This window comes from Chaetomium tenue (assembly GCF_020726465.1).
Source record: "Chaetomium tenue strain MPI-SDFR-AT-0079 chromosome Unknown F5144scaffold_4, whole genome shotgun sequence".
In the NCBI taxonomy this organism is placed as follows: Eukaryota; Fungi; Ascomycota; class Sordariomycetes; order Sordariales; family Chaetomiaceae; genus Chaetomium; species Chaetomium tenue.
This window is the reverse complement of record NW_027117332.1, coordinates 1237538-1254783: the sequence shown is the minus strand read 5'-3', so window position 1 is coordinate 1254783 and position 17246 is coordinate 1237538. Positions and strand designations below refer to the sequence as shown.

The 17246-nt window shown below is 57.2% G+C and overlaps 6 protein-coding genes across 6 annotated transcripts; 4 read left to right on the top strand and 2 right to left on the bottom strand.

Moving 5' to 3' along the window:
* Positions 1–84: 84 nt before the first annotated feature.
* Positions 85–1391, top strand: F5144DRAFT_571763 (ETC complex I subunit conserved region-domain-containing protein). Its single transcript, XM_066788849.1, has 3 exons — positions 85–834; positions 889–993; positions 1046–1391. The coding sequence occupies exons 1-3, from the start codon at positions 269–271 to the stop codon at positions 1107–1109; spliced, it is 735 nt and encodes a 244-aa protein (XP_066642778.1). The 5' UTR covers positions 85–268; the 3' UTR covers positions 1110–1391.
* A 46-nt stretch (positions 1392–1437) lies between these two features.
* F5144DRAFT_629621 (uncharacterized protein) lies at positions 1438–3286 on the top strand. The gene has a single exon (XM_066792391.1). The coding sequence runs from the start codon at positions 1746–1748 to the stop codon at positions 3252–3254; it is 1509 nt and encodes a 502-aa protein (XP_066642777.1). The 5' UTR covers positions 1438–1745; the 3' UTR covers positions 3255–3286.
* F5144DRAFT_571758 (WD40-repeat-containing domain protein) lies at positions 3287–5779 on the bottom strand. Its single transcript, XM_066788848.1, has 10 exons — positions 5423–5779; positions 5310–5355; positions 5166–5251; positions 5031–5108; positions 4851–4973; positions 4774–4794; positions 4555–4716; positions 4445–4504; positions 4291–4391; positions 3287–4215 (listed from the first exon to the last, which is right to left on the bottom strand). The coding sequence occupies exons 1-10, from the start codon at positions 5483–5485 to the stop codon at positions 3360–3362; spliced, it is 1596 nt and encodes a 531-aa protein (XP_066642776.1). The 5' UTR covers positions 5486–5779; the 3' UTR covers positions 3287–3359.
* A 4342-nt stretch (positions 5780–10121) lies between these two features.
* F5144DRAFT_488892 (uncharacterized protein) lies at positions 10122–12292 on the top strand (the record flags this gene model as incomplete). The annotated part of the gene is made up of 4 exons (XM_066785690.1): positions 10122–10158; positions 10214–10510; positions 10566–11408; positions 11469–12292. 4 exons carry the CDS (start codon positions 10122–10124, stop codon positions 12290–12292), a joined length of 2001 nt encoding a protein of 666 aa, XP_066642775.1.
* A 1046-nt stretch (positions 12293–13338) lies between these two features.
* F5144DRAFT_629618 (uncharacterized protein) lies at positions 13339–14954 on the top strand. The gene is made up of 3 exons (XM_066792390.1): positions 13339–13656; positions 13733–14390; positions 14446–14954. Exons 1-3 carry the CDS (start codon positions 13572–13574, stop codon positions 14693–14695), a joined length of 993 nt encoding a protein of 330 aa, XP_066642774.1. The 5' UTR covers positions 13339–13571; the 3' UTR covers positions 14696–14954.
* Positions 14736–16813, bottom strand: F5144DRAFT_226612 (Sodium/calcium exchanger protein-domain-containing protein). Its single transcript, XM_066783175.1, has 3 exons — positions 16175–16813; positions 15880–16104; positions 14736–15822 (listed from the first exon to the last, which is right to left on the bottom strand). Exons 1-3 carry the CDS (start codon positions 16705–16707, stop codon positions 15081–15083), a joined length of 1500 nt encoding a protein of 499 aa, XP_066642773.1. The 5' UTR covers positions 16708–16813; the 3' UTR covers positions 14736–15080.
* Positions 16814–17246: the final 433 nt, after the last annotated feature.

The following is a 17246-nucleotide window of genomic DNA, read 5'->3' as shown; positions in this document are numbered from 1 at the left end:
GTGGTGTAACGTAACCGTAGGTAGTCATGATTACAGCACGGAAGCGTACTGTGTATTTTGCACCAAGTCATTTGGTATTATTCGTAAGCTCTTACAGGTCACGTGGTGCACCTCATTCCAGGATCCCAATTGGAGCGCCCGATTGGCGACTGGTAGCAAGAAGCTCTGACGTCTGAAGCAGCAGCAGCTCTACCGAGAGAATTCCCGCTCCGCGGTAGCAATAACCACCAGCACATTACTTGGGACGCCGCCCGATCATCCCACTAAGATGCGCGCGACCCTCCGCCTCCTCGCCGCCGTCCGGCCGGCCGCGCGGTTCCTCGAAGCAGGCACTCCGACAGGCCTGACAGGCCTCACCACACACGCCTCCCCGCGATCGACCCTCCTCTACCTCTATACCTCGACCCTCGAAAAGCTCAAGGCCGTGCCCGAGCACTCGGTCTACCGCCAGTCCGTCGAGGCCCTCACAAAGCACCGCATGGCCCTTGTCGAGGGCGTTGTGCCCCCCGGACACGACGAGTGGGCCGAGAGGGCGCAGGAGCTGGTTAGCGAGCACCCCGACCAGTTCGCCGTCGCGCAGAAGGACGGCGTCAGCGGCGCGAAGGCCATCAAGCTCGAGCGCGGCGGTCAGGCTTTTGTCGTGCACCAGATTCCCCGGCAAGAGGATATGCGGTACGAGGAGTGGGACGGCGAGCAGGATGAGGGCCCGGAGCTCGAGGGCAGCAGGACGATCGAGGAGAAGGAGGACCTGAGGCATATCTTTGAGAGGAGGGATATTGCGGATGTTCAGCAGCAGGTGGAGTGGGAGCCAGAGCCGCAACTCACGGCTGACCAGTGCGTTTCCTAGACTCCGTGAACGAGGGGCAAATACTGATCCGTTCGATGCAGAATCTCGGAGCTCGAGACCAAGATTGGCGCTGGTCTGATCGAGGAGGTTATCCAGGTGGCCGAGGGCGAGCTCAAGCTGGTGGACACCATGGTTGAGTCTAAGGTGTAAGTAGCTCCCGATACCCCTCATTTATTAGGTTTACTGACACCTAGCTAGCTGGGAGCCTCTCGAGGAGCAGCCGGCCGAGGGCCAATGGACCTACTTTGAGCGCAAGGCATAGATAAGGGTGTACAGAAATGTATATGAATTTACTCGTCCTCCAAGCTAGCGATTGTCTCACCAAGGTGGTTGCGTTCCGAAGCATGACACTGGGTTAGAGTCGGATTGCGGAAGTGTCACTGTGCAAAAAGTCAATACCACGGCTGTCTGGCGGAAATGTGCATTGCAGGCGATTTCGAATTGCTTAGTTTCCTATAATTTGCATACCTCAAAGAAACTGATTATTTTGTGGAAATTATGTTCCTATGTCAAGTCATGGTGTAGTTCTGTTTGTAGTTGCCCCTCAAAACCCCACGATTCTCGCGCAGTCGGGCCAGCAAGCCTGCAACTCTCTCGTCAACTTTAAGAAATGAGAAAATCTTTTCAAAATCGCAACGCCCCGCAACAAAATCCAAGCTGTTTTCTATTAATGGTTCGTCTGACATCAAGGGAGCATTAATTACTTTAAATCCAACAAGTGTCTAATTGCACCACTTGTCGGGTTTATATGAATTCAGCTCAACACACCCCCACCATCAACCATCAACTTGTCACCCGTTAACTCATCACAACACCAACATATGGAACAACTTCACGTCTGAACCACCAACCTCGAACAACCAAACCACCCCTCTGCTTAAAAAACCAACAAAACGTCATGGACAGCCCCCCAACCACCACCCCCCACCGCAAGCGCAAACGCGCGCCGTCAGACGCAGTCATCAACCCACTCTCCCACTCACCCGACACCCTCCGACAATTCGCTCTCGCCGGCTACCCAGCCGAAAAGCCCCTCCCCTCCAAAGCCCACCCAGGCTTCCCGCACCGCAGCACCTCCCGACCCTCCCGCAAACAAACCACCACCACCACCATTGACTCCGACACCGAACCCGACGCCCCCACCACCACCACCACCTCCCCCACCGCAGCCCTCCCCTCCACCCCCGCCAGCGACGCCGACGACGACGCGACCGCCACCGAGGGAGGCGGGGGCGGCAGCGGCGACTGGCTGACCACCACCGACGGCGAAACCACCGACCTCGACTCCAACCCCAGCCCCAAGTCCACCACCCGCAAACGGCGCAGCCGCAAACACAACAACAGCAACAAGGAAGCAGGACCAGACCGAGACCGAACGGCGCGGGCGTACCGCGCACGGGTGGGGTGTTTGGCGGCGGTGGCGCGGCGGTGTTTGGCGGAGGGGGATGTGGCGCGGGCGAAGAGGGCGTTTGGGTTGTTGGCGCGGGCGAGGGTGTATGGGAAGAGGGTGGATTTGAGGAGGGAAAGGTTTTGGGAGGTGGGGGCGGAGGTTTTGGGGAGGGAGGGGGGGGAGAGGAAGGGAGAGGGTAAGGGGGGGAGTGGGGGAGATGGGGATGGGGGCGAGGTGATGGGGGAAGGTGAAGGTGGGTGGGAGGGGGATGTGGATGGCGAGGGGGAGGAGGAGGATGAGGAGGCAAAGGCCGAGAGGTTGGCCCGGCTCAAGGCGTACTACGAGTACCTCATCCAGCAGTACCCGTACAGCAAGCAGCATGCCGGCAGCGTTAACAGCGTGCTGGACTTCCAAGTCGCACTCTTCAGTGCCGAGATGGAGGCGGCGCATGCTGCGCACAAGAGGGGGCTGGAAAAGCTGCAGCAGGGTGGCAGCTGGGATGAAGAAGACGGCGATATGGATGTGGATGAGCCGATAGACTACGGGCTCGATGGGTTGGAAGAAGGGGAGCCGGGCGGTGAACAGTCTGAGGCCGAACACCATCTTCAAGGACTCAGCCGCCAGGAGTTGAAACTGCGCGAGAAGGAAAACGGCCTCCGGCTCGAGGCCCTGCGGCGCATGACCGACATCTCGCAACGCATGGACATAGTAATGGAGACGATACCTTTCTCACGAGACCACGAGCTACTCCGGCTAAGGGCCATGGTGGCCTTGTATACTGCGGACCTGCACATGCGGCCTGCGCCGCGGTCGCCTGCTGAGGATAGACAGGACAAGAGAGCGCGGGCTGGCCAGCGCGAGAAAGCGAAGCTCCTGCTGCGCCAGATCAAGGCGACTGGGGGAGGGCTAAGAGACCATGATGAACGGCTTCTCGAGACTCTGGACTCAGATGATGAGGACGACACAGAGGACGAGGATCGGTCGGTATTACCCATGTTTTCATCAATGCACGTTTAGTTAGACCAGTTAGACAGGTGCACAAAACACCCCCTCTGAATAGACAATACAACCAAAAACTATCTCAAAACCACGCAGCCACAAACTAAACTAAAACACACACCCTCACGCCACCGAGGTAGCCACCCCCTTCTCCTTCGCCCAGCGTTGGTAAATCAGCGCCCTATTCCCATTCCCCACCACCACGCACCACTCCCCCTCCGGGCTCCAGCCCACCTGCCTGCCCACAAACCCGCCATCGATCTGCAGCGTCCGATGGGCCTTGATATAGCCGACGGGATTCGACAAATCATACATCTCGGCCCAGGCCTGTAGCGTCTCCTTGCTGTAGCCTAGCCCGGTAGAAACACTCTCCGGGTCCGGGCTCGCCGAGACCATCGACTCCTTATCCGCCGCGCTGGCGCCGCCGCTCATCACGAAGGACCGCAGGCTAGGTGTGTTCCCCTCGCCGCCCGCGGCCGTGTGCGCCGCGGTGTTGGTGGCAGCCGTTTTCTTACCGCGCTTGACCATCAGCCACGCGGGTTTCTGGACGGCGGGGGCCTCCGCGCTCCCCGGGGCTGCCAGCAGCGGCTTGCCGGCCTTTTGGGCGTCGCGCAGGTCGGCCATGTAGCGGGCGTAGGAGCCGAAGCGGGCAAAGTCCCAGAAGAACGTGCGGGAGCGGGCGTTGGCGAAGGCGAGGATGGGGTGGCGGCCGGGGGCGTGGAAGATGCGGAAGCGCATGAAGAACTGGACGCCGCAGTCCGGGGTGTGGAACTGGGCGAGGCGCGTGAACATGGCGCGGCGGGCCTGAGAGAGTGTCGGCGTGAAGTAGGACCGCGTCTGCTTAGCTACGTCGGTCGGTGTCGGCGCGTCCAGCGGGCCCGGGATGGGGTCCGCGGAGGAGAAGCCCTCGATTTGCCAGAGCACGATCGAGTCCTCGTGGCAGGCCCGCGAGAGGATCAGGTCGCCGTGGAAGGCGACGCTGTCGTGCGAGGGTTAGAATTAGGGAGAGTGAGATCGGGGGGACGTCTGAGGGGGTGGTGGAGTGCGAGCTTACCAGTCGACGAGATTGTGGTGGATTTCAGAAGAGGAAAAATGCGGGTATTGGAACACAAAAGGGACGTCGAGGTGCTCGGCCGGGAATTCTGGAAGTGCCCACTGCCGGCTGTTAGTTCAGGCTTGATGGAGGGTGGTCCGGTATATGGTCTTACCAGATTGATGACTTGGTCATGGCCGGTGGACAGGAGATAGCGTCCGTTATCATGGAAAGCCTGGGAACGGTTAAGCGCCAATACAAAATGCTCTTCGCCGGGACACGTACCACGCTGAGCAGGTCGTATGAGTGGCTCTCACCGCCAAGGATACAGACGCAGGGCTGCTTCTCGTGGGCTGCTGCGAGGCTCCATATCCTGATGGTTGTGTCATCGGAGGCCGAGGCGACGATGAGGGGGTCAGCGGGCGAGGTTGCGAGATCGTTGATGCCCTATGCCGGGAAGGGTAAGTCCTCAATCTTTTCGTTTGAGAGGTCTCATCGACTTACGCCTCCGTGACCGACCAGGGTCTGCCCGTGGTTAGCTACCTCGGTTCGAGGGTTGGGCCTTCGGACCGCGGACTCACCTTGACCAATTTCCCATGCTTTACATTGTAGATTTTGATGTTGGAGTTGGTGCCGGCAATACAGAGCAACGGTTCCTCCGTCACGGGATCCCTTGACCAGCAGCTCGCGCAGTTTGCGTCATCCTAATCCCGTGAGACAATATGATCATCATGTGCGTGACAAAGGTGGCTAGAACTCACACCGTCGTCCCTGATAAGTTGTATAATCTCGCAAGGTTGGGTGTCCTTGTCTGTCTGTGCCAATCGGCACACAACGGCCTTTCCCGCACCTGATTAGTCCTGTACTGAGCCCTCCCTAGAATTGTGCCATCTTACATGCTTCTTGCTAGTCACAGCAAAAACAGGAGGGGCGCCTGGCGGGTTGTATGGGTAGAATTTGACGTCAAAGAACTCGGCCAGGTCTGGGTTAGGTCAGCTACGGCGCGGCTGCCAGTGGCAAACAGCCCAACGAATACATACCTTGACTTGCTGCTTGGTCATTTGCGGAGAGATATTTATAGTCGTCCTGCCAACACCGTCAGCATTGTGAAGTCAGATAGGGAGGGAGCAGGTGCAGAGTTTAGAGGGGTTACCTGGAAGAGGAAGGACGCTCGCAGCCTGGGGAGTTCCCATTCGGCTGACTCGGGTGAAGGCATCCCCAACGGATGACAATTTGACGGGGTTTACTTCCGGTGAAATGCAGAAGGGCGTTTCGGCCCGGGTCTATTGGTGTGGGGCCGGAGGGAGTCTTCGGTGGAGGGTGCGTCTTGGGGTGGTGTGCTTAATCGGGGTTGGGTGACCCGCCAACGGGCGCCGGAAACTGTGTAATAAAGGGGGGTACTGAGATAATGTACTAGTTTGTAGTTCGGATGAAATCTAAGTTAAGCTTGTAGTTGTGATGTTTCAATGCGATGATTTGACTCCTTATGGTTTTGTTTGGAATTCGTTGCTCCTGCCATAGGTAGCTAATAATTAAAGTGGGCCACCAAGCTCAATTAAAGATGCGCGTCACGCGACGCGACCTCGACTCTCGACTTTGGACGACTCAGTCAACTTCATCCGATAGCTTTCTTTTTCAACTCCACTCGCCGCTTCTTTAGAACACGGAATGATCAAAGTCTCGGAATACACGAGAGAGAGAGAGAGAAAAATTAAGGCGAGGCGAACACCGCTCCTGGGATCCTGGGAGCACACAATATCCCCCTCGTGTAGTCAGAGCATTAGTCCATTAAACCCATTAAAATTCAAATAGCGTGATGCTAGAGAAGAACCATATACATTCATTCCATGAATGTTAAACGATACTCCAAGTAGTCACTGAGGCAGAGTATTGTCATCACAAACTGTGTCCCGATGTGATACCGTAGACGTGAGACGCCCGTTGAGGTTGTCCATGGCAAGGGTAGTGTAACTGTAACATATACATGTTGACTAGCAAGTTGCCTTGGATGACATAATGATGATCTAGTTCCCTATTAGTTACCTCTTGGTTTCGTAAGAGCCTTAGAGTCAGTCCGGATTATGATCCTTGCTATTGCTGTGCCTGCCATAAGTGTCTTGAATGCTAACGAAGTTGCCGGGCATGAGTACTGTGAGACCGGTCGATCAAAGACAGTGCCTTCTCGGACGGCTATATTTGTTCTTATTGAAGTATTTGGTCACTTCTTTACACTGACTCCGGTTAGTGTTGCTATTTTGGTGCGGGTAACCGCAGAGGTCTCTTGACGCCTCGTCTGGTTAGACATGTGCTTCCTCACAACTTTTGATTTCGTACACGTCGACCGCTTGATATTGATAACTTTACTACCTAGGGCAACTGTGGCCTAGTTCAAGCACAACAAGTTCATCGTAGCTGACGAGTTGTTGAGTCTGAACTCTTCAAGCCCCCTCCGTCGTGCAGCCTGACCATTTCGAAGAAATCCCTATGTCGAGCGTTGAGCTGGTTAGTTATCCCGGTTCGTATTCGTGTTGTTGTATGGGATGCTGTGATAGAGAGTGAACAGGAAGACCGCAGCCGGCATCAGTCCCATCTTGGCTCTGTCATCTCATTCGGACTTTCCCAAATGCCAAGAGCAAGGAAGCCTTGCAAATATAGACGCAACCCTACACAGTAGATGCTCAAATCCGAGGATTTCGGAGTTGCGGCCTCGCGTGCAGTTTCGCGTCGCTTGCATTCCCCTGAGAGGTTCCAGGGTGCTTTGGTTTTCTGGCTTGGCTGGACGTCACATGCTGCGATGACGAGGGCAGATTTCACCTCGGCGAAGGGATAGTCGAGATTTGCCCGTGACGCCCCGACCGGGAAGTCGTGATTCCATGATGCTAATGATTTCCCATCATTCCAGCCGTGCCCGAACCCCTGGGGATGAAGAGCACCGGCGAATCGGGATGGAAGCGTGCATCAAGCGCATGGAGGGGAACTGACGGAAAGCAAGAGTGCAAATCTCGACGTGTTGACTAATCCGCAAATCCTCCAATGATGGCACCGAAAAGCTGCCCAGGCGGAGACAGCCGCAATCCCAGAACCCCGAAAACCTTCGGGGGTCCACATCCATCCGCCAAGAGGACCCGCAACCCCACGCCAAGGAGTTTTTCGAGAATTTGAGTTGCTGTCTTCTGAGACAGCCAGAGAACAGAGAACGGAGGAGCATCGAACAAAAAAACATCATGGGATCCACAAACGCCGTTTTTGGTTTTGTTTTTTCCTATCTTCCACGGGGAAATCTCGCCGGTACTAGTAAGGGTCTCCGCATCACGGACAGAGACTAATCGAAGCCACGAACCGGCAGGGCCGAGTGGCGTCCGCGGTTCATCCGTTCCCGTCGCTTGGGTTGCGACAGTGGGGCAGTGATCCTCGCTGGGGGGTTGCAGCCATCCCGGCCCTGACGATCATGCAGACGGGCGCGGAATTGGAAATTTCGATGGTGACGACCGACGAGGGGCCTAGGGATCGGGCAGCGAAAAGCTCACAGGGCACGTGCGGGGGGATGGATGTGTTTGTACATCAAACACCGTGTGCGATTCCCGAGTGTGAGGATGAGCACAAGGGAACCCCATCGGTTTTCAGTTCATCCAAACTACCAGACTGCCAAACTGCCAGATTGTCAGGTTCTGTCTCACAAGAGGGCAAAGAACGGTTGCCAAGGCCGCGCAACCACAGAACATGGGAGCTACGCACGTACTGTCTCGGCAAGGAAAAGGCCAGTGAAGGACATGGGATATTTACGGAATGGTTGGTGCTGGTACAAATGGCAAGTATGTGCGTCCATCGCTCAGTCCACGAGAATTGGGTGAGTTTCTCTTGGCAGCCATTTGCTTTTCATGCATTTTCGACGTCATGGCTATGAGTCGGCCAGGATCCAGTTTGTCCTTTGGGTCCAGCTTGATGATCACAGGGGGATGAACTGATGTTGTCTGCCCGAAAAAGCTAGTCCGCAATGAGCTCTCCTTCGATTTTATGCCCATGTAGTGTGGACGAATATTCTTCATTCAACGCCGTGAATTCCTCCCAGACAACCCTGATGGTTTGATATGACAAGGGAAGGTCCGAACCTGGATAATGGAGCCATCTGGAGAGACAGACGTTCCTTGAGCTTAGTCGAAACTTCACGATACTAAATTGTAAAATCTAGCTTTACTACGATGAGCATTTCCATCTATTTTCCACGCTTTCGGATTGCTTCTCGTGCAACTCGAGAGTTGTTGGGCGCTAGGGGAGTTGGGGTACCATCCCGCTTCCATGCCAAGATGCTCTCCACAACCCAGGCCTAAACTTTTTGGTTCATTTCAACAGGGCTAGACTTTCGCGCCGGCAGCTGCTGTAACCGGGGTGGGGAGCAAAAATTGCGCTTCTGCCGGCGGGATTGCATCCCGCCCAAAGAGGATGCTCCCAGGTTCCATTTTCCTCTCCAGGCGTGGAGTCGACGGAAGCTCGCGCCATCCGCGCCATGTTCCGCCTCGAAATCCTCCGGCACGCCAGTGCAAAGTTTAAGGTCCCGCCCGTACCTTGCAGGGCCCCTCCATGCTCTCTCACTTCCAGGTTCGACCTCAAGACCTGAGGGATCGCCAGTCGTGTCAGTTTAACTTACCATTCTGCACTGCAACACATCCCTCCGGCATACTCCCTGACAGCCAATAACTACCGCATTCCCGCAAAGTGTTGTGGTGCGATTCCGTTGTCACTCAGTCTTGCAGCTCACGTTCTTTTGCATCCCGGCCGGGTAGTTGAGCCAGTCTCGAACCAGTCTCGAACCAGTGTCTCTCACCATTTGTTGATTTGTTTGAGCAGCCACACAAACGGATTATCCACCCACTCCCGCCATTTGGCGCCAACGATATCCATCCAGTCCGCCCATTTGTCGCCCGCTTGACCCCAAAAAGAAGGACTCGTGAGAACAATACAACAATACCCATTTTACCTCTCCGCCCATTGGAACCGTCGACAAACGCGTCAAGACAAAATAAAAAATAAAAATAAAATAAAAACCCTCCTGCAGGGTTTCTGGATCTCCGCAGCACCGACAACCATCGGCCGTTACCTCGCAATTTCAAACCGCCGACAGTCCGTCCTCTCCCCCTTTCGCACTTTCTCTCCGCCTCGACCATCGCCACGACCTTGACCTCTGGTGCTTTGCCTGGCTGCACAGAACCGAAGACATTGCCCGTAGTGCGACCTTGCGGGTGCTCTCGGTTGCGATTCGGTCTGTTGCTCCGAGCGGTCGGCAGCTTCTCCGCAGCGTGTGCTGCACCTGTCCGCTTTCTGGGGCCCCCTCAGCGCGCTCGGCAAACCTGCTCCCCTCTCCTCTCCGCCAGCCCCAGAGCGAGCCGGCGGTGGAACAGGTGGGACTGGATATATCCGCTTCCCAGGTGACGGCGGGATCTCTGTCCTACGCAACCTCAGTTGGCAAACCCCGGACGCAACAAGCGGTCGAGGACATTCATCCACCCATCCACCCATTCACCCCCTCCACCCACGCACAGGCGATACCGCAGTGTGCCCGACGCTTTGCTGCCGCACACCTTTGTGGCCCCCTCGGTCTCGTCGTTCCCGGCCACAGGAATCCAGGAACCGTGCCCGATTTGTCGTCTCGTGCCGCCAGCCCCTGGAACGCCCGCAACTTGCACTTACACTGCGCGACGCCCTGTTTTGTGCCTGGCTCGGCGCCTCCTTTTGAGACTAGCCTCCCTTGCCCGATACTACCACCCTTCTTCTACCGACGCATGGAGATCATCTTGTAACCACACCTTTACACGCCAGGCCAGCTCGTTGGAGCGGCCCGCCATACTCAGCCCCTCATGGACCCCCGAGACCAGACGTTCATGACCATCCACAGTAGGTCAAATCAGACCGCGTTTCCCCGGCCCGGACTGACTCTAGTGCCCTCCAGACCTTACCCCCGATGCCAACATCCTCTTCGCCTCCGACTCCATTCTCGACATCCTAGGCTACCAGCCGGACGAGGTCCGGGGCAAGTCTGCCTTTGAGTATTTCCACCCTGAGGAGGTCCCATTTGCTCGTTCCATCCACAGCCGAGGCGTCTTGCTAGACAAGGCGGCCGTCTTGCACTATGCACGCATCGTTGCGAAGAATGGCCAATGGATGAGCTGTGAATGTTGCTTTACCGTTGTTCACAATGTCTTGGTCGCTTCGACAAGTATATACTTTAGGGGGGAAAGGAGCGAGAGTATGCACCAAACTCATGGCTCGCACCTTTGCTTATCGCTAACATGTACCTTCAGGGCGAGCGAGGGACGCACCTCAAATCAGGCGGATATTTTCTAGCTCACCGAGAGACCCCCGGTACCACATGCTTGAACACCTCTCGCCCAAGTTCAAAATGCCTCCGATGGAGCGGGAACCGCGGGCTGCCCTCATCCTTAACCGCTTTACTAGAAACCTAACCATCATGTACGCGACGGATGCCGTGGCTCAAATACTAGGAATACGCTCAGATGAGCTTCTCGAGAAGCCCTTCTATGAGTGCATCCAGCCGAATTGTCTCGAAGAGGCCGAGAAGTGCTTGGAGAGCGCCAAGGCAAACGAGTCGATCGCCTACCTCCGGTTTTGGTACAAGGACCCGCGAATCGACCCTAACGACCCAGCCAATGAAGAGGATGTCGATGAAATGGAGGACGGAGCCGATGACAGGAGTGGCTCCAACGCGAGCGAGGTTGACGTCAAGGACTTAGGCCTGAGGAACAGGAACAGTTGCATGGACATTGACGAGTGGTCAAATTTCCGGACACGGAGTGGGGAGGATGATGCTATGAGCGATGCCCGTGGGCCAAGGCCTCGCCGGCAATCACCCCAGACATTTGAATTGGAGGCCGTCGTCTCATGCACATCAGACGGGCTCGTCGTAGTCCTGCGGAGAGCGCGGCCTCCTATTCCCGACCCACAACCCCCAGTCACACCGGCCGCCTTGAACTTTGAGAACGGCCTCTTCGCGGCGCCATGGGGCCAGCAGCCGATCGAGCCCTACATCTCTCCGGACCTGCTCTACACATTCCGCCCGCCACTTCTACCACAATACATGCCGCTACGAGAATGCGTCAAGGCAGCAGGCGGGCCACCTCTTGATCGTACGTCTTTCCCCCGTCCCACATCCCGTCTTGAAACTTCCTTCTAACCACCAATCACAGAACTCATGCGCTCCATACGTGACGTGGCCGTCTTCGCATGGGCCGTAACCGGCATCAACCCAAACCTCGCAGAAAACTACGGCCAGGGCGGCCGGTCCAGGATAAACAGCGGCGCCCAATCCCCCGTCGACGGCCTCCCCACCTGGGATTCCGATTCCCGCCCGACCACCTACCCCCCACCAGGGGACCTATCCACCGACCGGAACGAGTCCCCCAAAGAACCCTCCTCCACCTTCCACCGCGGCCGCGGCAGCCGCAGCGGAAGCAACCTCTACGCATCCGAGCCCCCCTCCCTCCACGGCTACCGCACCCGCCACGCCTCGCTCGACGAGAACATGTACGACACCGGCAGCGGCAGCAGCAGCAGCAGCAGCCGGCAAGCCGGGTGGGCCGCCACGTCCCCCTACTCCTACAACGGCGACGGTAGCGGCGCGAGGAGCGATGCCGGCGGTACTGCGCGGGGCTATGAACAAGGAGGTGGTGGCGGTGGTGGTGGTTATCACCACCGGCGCCCGCCCCTCCGCCCGGCGTTTTCGTATGACGCCCTGCATGACCATGCCCGGCACCAGCAGCAGGCGTACGCGCCGGCGTCGGCGTCGGAGGCCGCGGCGCGGAGGTGTAATTTTAGAGAGGAGATCTGGCATGCCGTTGGGGGGGAAGCGGCGGCGGCAGCGGCTGCTCCGAGTAGGAGTTGTATATCAAGCTATAGCGGGGGAGGGGGTGGGTCATCGTCGCGGGGGAGTGGTGGGGGAGGGGGAGGCAGTGGGGGGGAGTCGTCGAAAATGGCGGGGGCGAGGGGGAGGGAGAGGTATTTTTGGGAGTGAGTTGTTTGTTTGTGGCGTTCCCCTCGGAGAATGTGCCTGGGCTTGAGCCTGGCTGTCGCCTGGAAGGGGGTGATAGCGAAGTCTGTATGGAGGGTTCCCTGCGCTAGGTACAGACGCGAGTTGTGCATTTACATTTTTGGGTTTGGGTTCTTTGGGCTATACTAAGCGGGGCGGGCGGGTCTGAGAAAAAGCTGGGTTTTGGTTGGGCTCTCTGGATATCTACGGAATACCTTATTGGAAGTATCCTTATTAATGGCGGATTTACTGCACGTCTTGATCTGGAGAGAGGGAGAGGGGGGGGGAGGGGGCAGGCAGTGAGCACGCGGCTCTCGCGCTTCCCACCGATGGCTGGGCACCGAGGGCCAAATACCTACCTTAGGTAGTTAGGACAATCAGTGTTGCTGTCGGCAAGAAAAGACTGGGCGCGGACTTGGCCGCATCTCACATTATTCCGCACCATTCCGCACTGCTTGCTTGAACTGAGTCAGCCATCGCGATCTCCTCCTCTCTCATGAGCTCTACCAATAACTCCGAGACCACTAGAACAGAGACTAACCCGTAGACTGCATATCCGCCATCCCGGAAACAACCGATCGGCATACCGTTGCATCCACGGTGGCCGTTAGCCTCTGCTGATCTCGTCGGCTCGCAGTTGAAGCCGACGTTAGCTCGGGCATATAAAGAGGCCAATTATTTGTTGTAGGACGCTTCACCCGTTTATTTTTATATAGTTAACACTGTACAGTGTATTCGACATTGTACTCAGATATCTGAGGCTAGCACGTCGGTTCTTCGGCTTCGTCTCAAGCATATCCATGATCAGCAGTTTAGGTGGTGAGGGGATTTTGCTGGGGATTCTGGGCTGCCCTGCAAAATTTATCAGACGTACCTGAGACCGTGACTTACACAGCACGTCAATTACATATCACTGGCATGTCAACCCGTCCGCTTGGGAATAGTTACGTATTGACTGGATTTCTATGCTGTTGGATTCCGTAATATTCGTACTTGTAATCTTCCAATCCATGGCGAGAGATCCCCACCCCATGTTCCTTGCATCCAATGCAGAGGAGCTTGGGCCATCTCGCCAAGACCCCTGCAACGCCAGCCCACTTGCGCAACGCAAGCTTGAGGCAACCGTGGACCCTTTAACAACCTCACGCGCAAAACGACGACGGCGACTAAATCAATTCGCAACCCCACGGGCCCCTCCAATCCTTCTTTGAATAGCGAAAATCCCCAGCATCCAAGCTCCCGGGTCTGACCCAACCACGCCAACATGGCCGCACCAAAACGCCGCGACTACCAAAACGTCCCAGCCGTCGACATCGACGACGACGATGACCTGATCGACCCCGATGACGGTAAATCCCCTCACCCACCCACCCTTCCCCATCTCGAACCCAAACCAAAACCAAACCACTAACCCCTCCACCCCAGCCGACCTCAACACCTTCGACGACCCCCTCTCCCAACCCACCACCTCCCGCACCACCCACACCCCCCACACCCCCAACACCACCACCCCCGCCCTAACCGGCACCATCGGCAGCAGCAGCCGCTCCTCGGGGCACGCCTCCTCCTGGACCTCTCGCATCCCCGGCGAAGACCGCACCACCGCCTCCGCGGCCTCGCCCTCCACCATCGACGAGTCCGTGTGGGCGACGCTGCGGCGCGACCTGCTCGCGGTCTGGCGCAAGCTGCTCGAGGTGCTGTACCCGCGGCACCTGTTTGCGGCGTGGGGCGGGCCGGACTCGCTGCGGGGTGCGTACGCGTCGCTGCGGAGTGGGGGGTTTGCGGGGGCGAGGGAGGAGTTGGCGGGGTTGGCGGGGCGGGTGTTGGATGCGGAGAGTTTGTTGGGAGGGGGGAATGGGGGTGTGGGTGGGAGTGGTGCGGCGGGGGAGTTTTCTTCTGCGGGCGGGGGGTTGAGGGATTGGGATTTGTGGGGGCCGTTGGTGTTTTGTTTGTTGTTGAGTACGTTGTTGTGTCTGCAGAGTCGGGAGGAGCAGCGGGAGGTGGTGTTCAGTGGCGTGTTTGCGATGGTGTGGGTGGGCATGGCGGTTGTGACGGTGCAGATCAAGTTGTTGGGGGGGAACATGTGAGTCTTTGCTTACCCCGTCTTCCCTCTCCTCTACGGTACTAACACTCGGCAGCTCCTTCGCGCAGAGCATCTGCGTCATTGGCTACACCCTGTTCCCGCTCGTCGTCGCCGCGCTGCTGTCAGCCCTACGGCTGCACTGGATCGCGCGCATCCCGGTCTATCTCGTCCTGGTGGCCTGGTCCATGGCCGCGGGCGTGAGTATCCTCGGCGGGAGCGGCGTGGTCAAGAACAGGGTCGGGCTGGCGGTCTATCCGCTCTTCGTCTTCTACCTCGGCCTGGGGTGCCTCTGCTTTATTAGCTAAAGCTGGGTGGGTTGGTGCGGTCAAGTCTTTTCGCGGGATGGAGGGGGCGGGGTTCGTGCTGGCGTGGCCTTGTAAAATATTCATCACGGTTGTAAGAGCTATCCATGTGCTGGAGGCTGCTGGGCTTGTTCGAGGTGGAATGCGCAACCATTCTTTGCGCTGAACTATCATCATACTGATACAGGGAGTCTTTTTTAAGTTGAATTTGGATTGTATTATGGTCACAATGGCAAGGTCTAATGCCTCTTGCCACCGGGGCAAAAAGCCTGATCTTCAATGGTACTCTCCTCAAAAATCCCGTCGTAAGTATATCAACCCAACCGTAAATGTATCAACATGCCGCTTCCAAAAAATATGCCCAACAAAAAACAACCCTCTACAGAGCTCAGTGATGCTCACCACCGCCCTCAGCCGCGGCAATGGTGTGCGGGTTCGGATAATACAGCGCAGCCACGGCAATCGCAACATATACTAGCACGCACAGGGCGCCCTCGAGGTAGTTGCTCTTCTGGTCGCGCAAGAAGTTACCAACAGTGAGGATGGCCAACAACAGCACAACAACGTCAAAGACCTCAAAGTTAAGCCCCATGGGCTTGTCCAGTCCCCAGCCGACGATGACGACGAGCGGGGCGTTGAAGAGGGCCGTCTGCAGCGTGGCACCTAGGACGTGCGACAGGGCAAAGTTCATTTGATTATCGTAGGCTTCGTCGATGGCCGTCAAATGCTCTGCCGCCTTTTCGACCAGCGGGATGAGGATGAGGCCGACGAAGGCGTCCGACACGCCCCGCTCATCGACGAGGTAGTGGATCTGATCGACGAGGGCGATGGCGATGATGGTGACGAGGGTGATGGCCACGACCAGCGCGATGCAGCACTCGGTGAAGGTCAGGCGGTGGTGCTTGCGCTCCAGGTGCTTGTCGGCGTCGCGCTCCTCGTCGGCCACGAAGATGGCGTCGTAGATGCCGTGGTGAGTTTGGGACTGGAAGAAGATGTAGATGAGGTAGGCGATCATGAGCAAAACGGCGGTGCTGCGCGAGATCTCGATGGTCTTGTCGATGAGCTCGTCCTGCGGGATCTTGCCGCTGAGGCTGTGTTCGAAGACGGTGGGGATGGCCAGGCCGAAGCCGCTGTGTACGTTGTCAGTTATTCATAGGTACTCCAACTTTCAAGGGACTTGAACTCACGCCGTCAGAAGCAACCCGCTTCCGGCTTCGCTCACGGCCTCGTTGAAATGCGTCTCTTCCCGCTTCAGACCGCCCGCGACGAAGCACAGTCCGAGGCACAGCAGCATAGTGGCCAACACCGACCCCAGAATCGCGGCCTGGATCACCTGGATGTAGTCGATCTTTGGGTTTACCGGCCGGGTGATCAGCACAATGAACATAATGATCTCAACCAAGCTCCCCAACCTATTTCCAGTCAGCATCCCATGCCACACCCCCCATCATCCTCACCCAGACAGAACAACAACAAACTCACGTGGTCTCAATAATAACCCCCATCACATGCGGAAACTTGCGACTCAACTCCTGGCCGGCAAACCCAATCAAATTCGCACACGGCACCATGGCCAAATAACTCAAAATAAAAATCACCAGATGGTTATCCGGCATGGCGTAGCGCACCGCAATAGCAGCCGGCACGACGGGCCACAGCACGTTGACGATGCGCGAGGCCCAGCTGGCGGAGCGGAAGACGTTGCGCAGGAACATGGTCGGGTGCACGCCCGAGCGGCCGGCGTCGCCCGACGCGCGCACCGCGAAGATGCGCTGGATGCGCTCCACGGGCGTCAGCTCGCGCGTCAGGCCCACGTCGGCGCTGTGCAGGGGTAATGGGCTGAGCAGGCCATTGTGCGTGGAGGGCGTTGTGGGCGTGGTTTGGTGGTGCTGGGCGGGCTTCGGCTTCTCGCCTTCGGGGGTTGGGGAGGAGGAGGAGGAGTTTGGGGGGAGGGTTGGTGATGGGGAGGTTTGCTGTGGTTGTAGCGTTTGGGGCGGCGGTGAGTTTGTCGCCATTGTGCGGTGGTGGTGGTGGTCGTCGTCGTGGAAGTGAGATGGTGTTGAACTCCTTCGATCTGATGTCGTGCAGTTCAGATGCTGTGGGAAAAAAACACATACAGACAACTTGGAAGACTACACAAAAAGGAGGTCGGCCGTGTTCAACTTGAAACTCGACTCGTCTTGCCGGGGACGGGAAGCCCACTCCTAAGTAACGCGAGCCCGGCAGGATGGTCTGGGGTAAACTCCAACCCAGGAACAGAGAAGGAACCAACCATCAAGGGATATCGGCAGGACCTCCGTGGAGAAAATGGAACATGGCGCCCATAGCGTCCCTCATTCGCGCCTTCCCAAGCCACCTGGCGCGCGTTGCTTGGCTCCTGTTTCAGGAGTTTTTTATGGATCGCGCGGGTGAGAAAGAAGGCGCAACGCCACCCCCGTCGGCAGTCAACAACAGGATTACACATAAACCATGCCGCCGTTGGCCCAATGCGCCTCAGCTGCACATACTCCGTACGAATTTTGAAGATCGAGTTGTTGGTTGTTGGCCTTGGCTC

Coding starts and splice junctions, on each gene's coding strand:
- F5144DRAFT_571763 (XM_066788849.1), top strand. CDS start 269: ATGCGCGCGACCCTCCGCCTCCTCGCCGCCGTCCGGCCGGCCGCGCGG. Junction 835..888: donor CCGCAACTCACGGCTGACCA/GTGCGTTTCCTA, acceptor CGTTCGATGCAG/AATCTCGGAGCTCGAGACCA. Junction 994..1,045: donor ACCATGGTTGAGTCTAAGGT/GTAAGTAGCTCC, acceptor ACACCTAGCTAG/CTGGGAGCCTCTCGAGGAGC.
- F5144DRAFT_629621 (XM_066792391.1), top strand. CDS start 1,746: ATGGACAGCCCCCCAACCACCACCCCCCACCGCAAGCGCAAACGCGCG.
- F5144DRAFT_571758 (XM_066788848.1), bottom strand. CDS start 5,485: ATGCCTTCACCCGAGTCAGCCGAATGGGAACTCCCCAGGCTGCGAGCG. Junction 4,505..4,554: donor CATACGACCTGCTCAGCGTG/GTACGTGTCCCG, acceptor AACCGTTCCCAG/GCTTTCCATGATAACGGACG. Junction 4,216..4,290: donor CACCACAATCTCGTCGACTG/GTAAGCTCGCAC, acceptor CTCGCACGACAG/CGTCGCCTTCCACGGCGACC.
- F5144DRAFT_629618 (XM_066792390.1), top strand. CDS start 13,572: ATGGCCGCACCAAAACGCCGCGACTACCAAAACGTCCCAGCCGTCGAC. Junction 13,657..13,732: donor CCTGATCGACCCCGATGACG/GTAAATCCCCTC, acceptor CCTCCACCCCAG/CCGACCTCAACACCTTCGAC. Junction 14,391..14,445: donor AAGTTGTTGGGGGGGAACAT/GTGAGTCTTTGC, acceptor AACACTCGGCAG/CTCCTTCGCGCAGAGCATCT.
- F5144DRAFT_226612 (XM_066783175.1), bottom strand. CDS start 16,707: ATGGCGACAAACTCACCGCCGCCCCAAACGCTACAACCACAGCAAACC. Junction 16,105..16,174: donor GGGGTTATTATTGAGACCAC/GTGAGTTTGTTG, acceptor GACTGGAAATAG/GTTGGGGAGCTTGGTTGAGA. Junction 15,823..15,879: donor AGCGGGTTGCTTCTGACGGC/GTGAGTTCAAGT, acceptor CAACGTACACAG/CGGCTTCGGCCTGGCCATCC.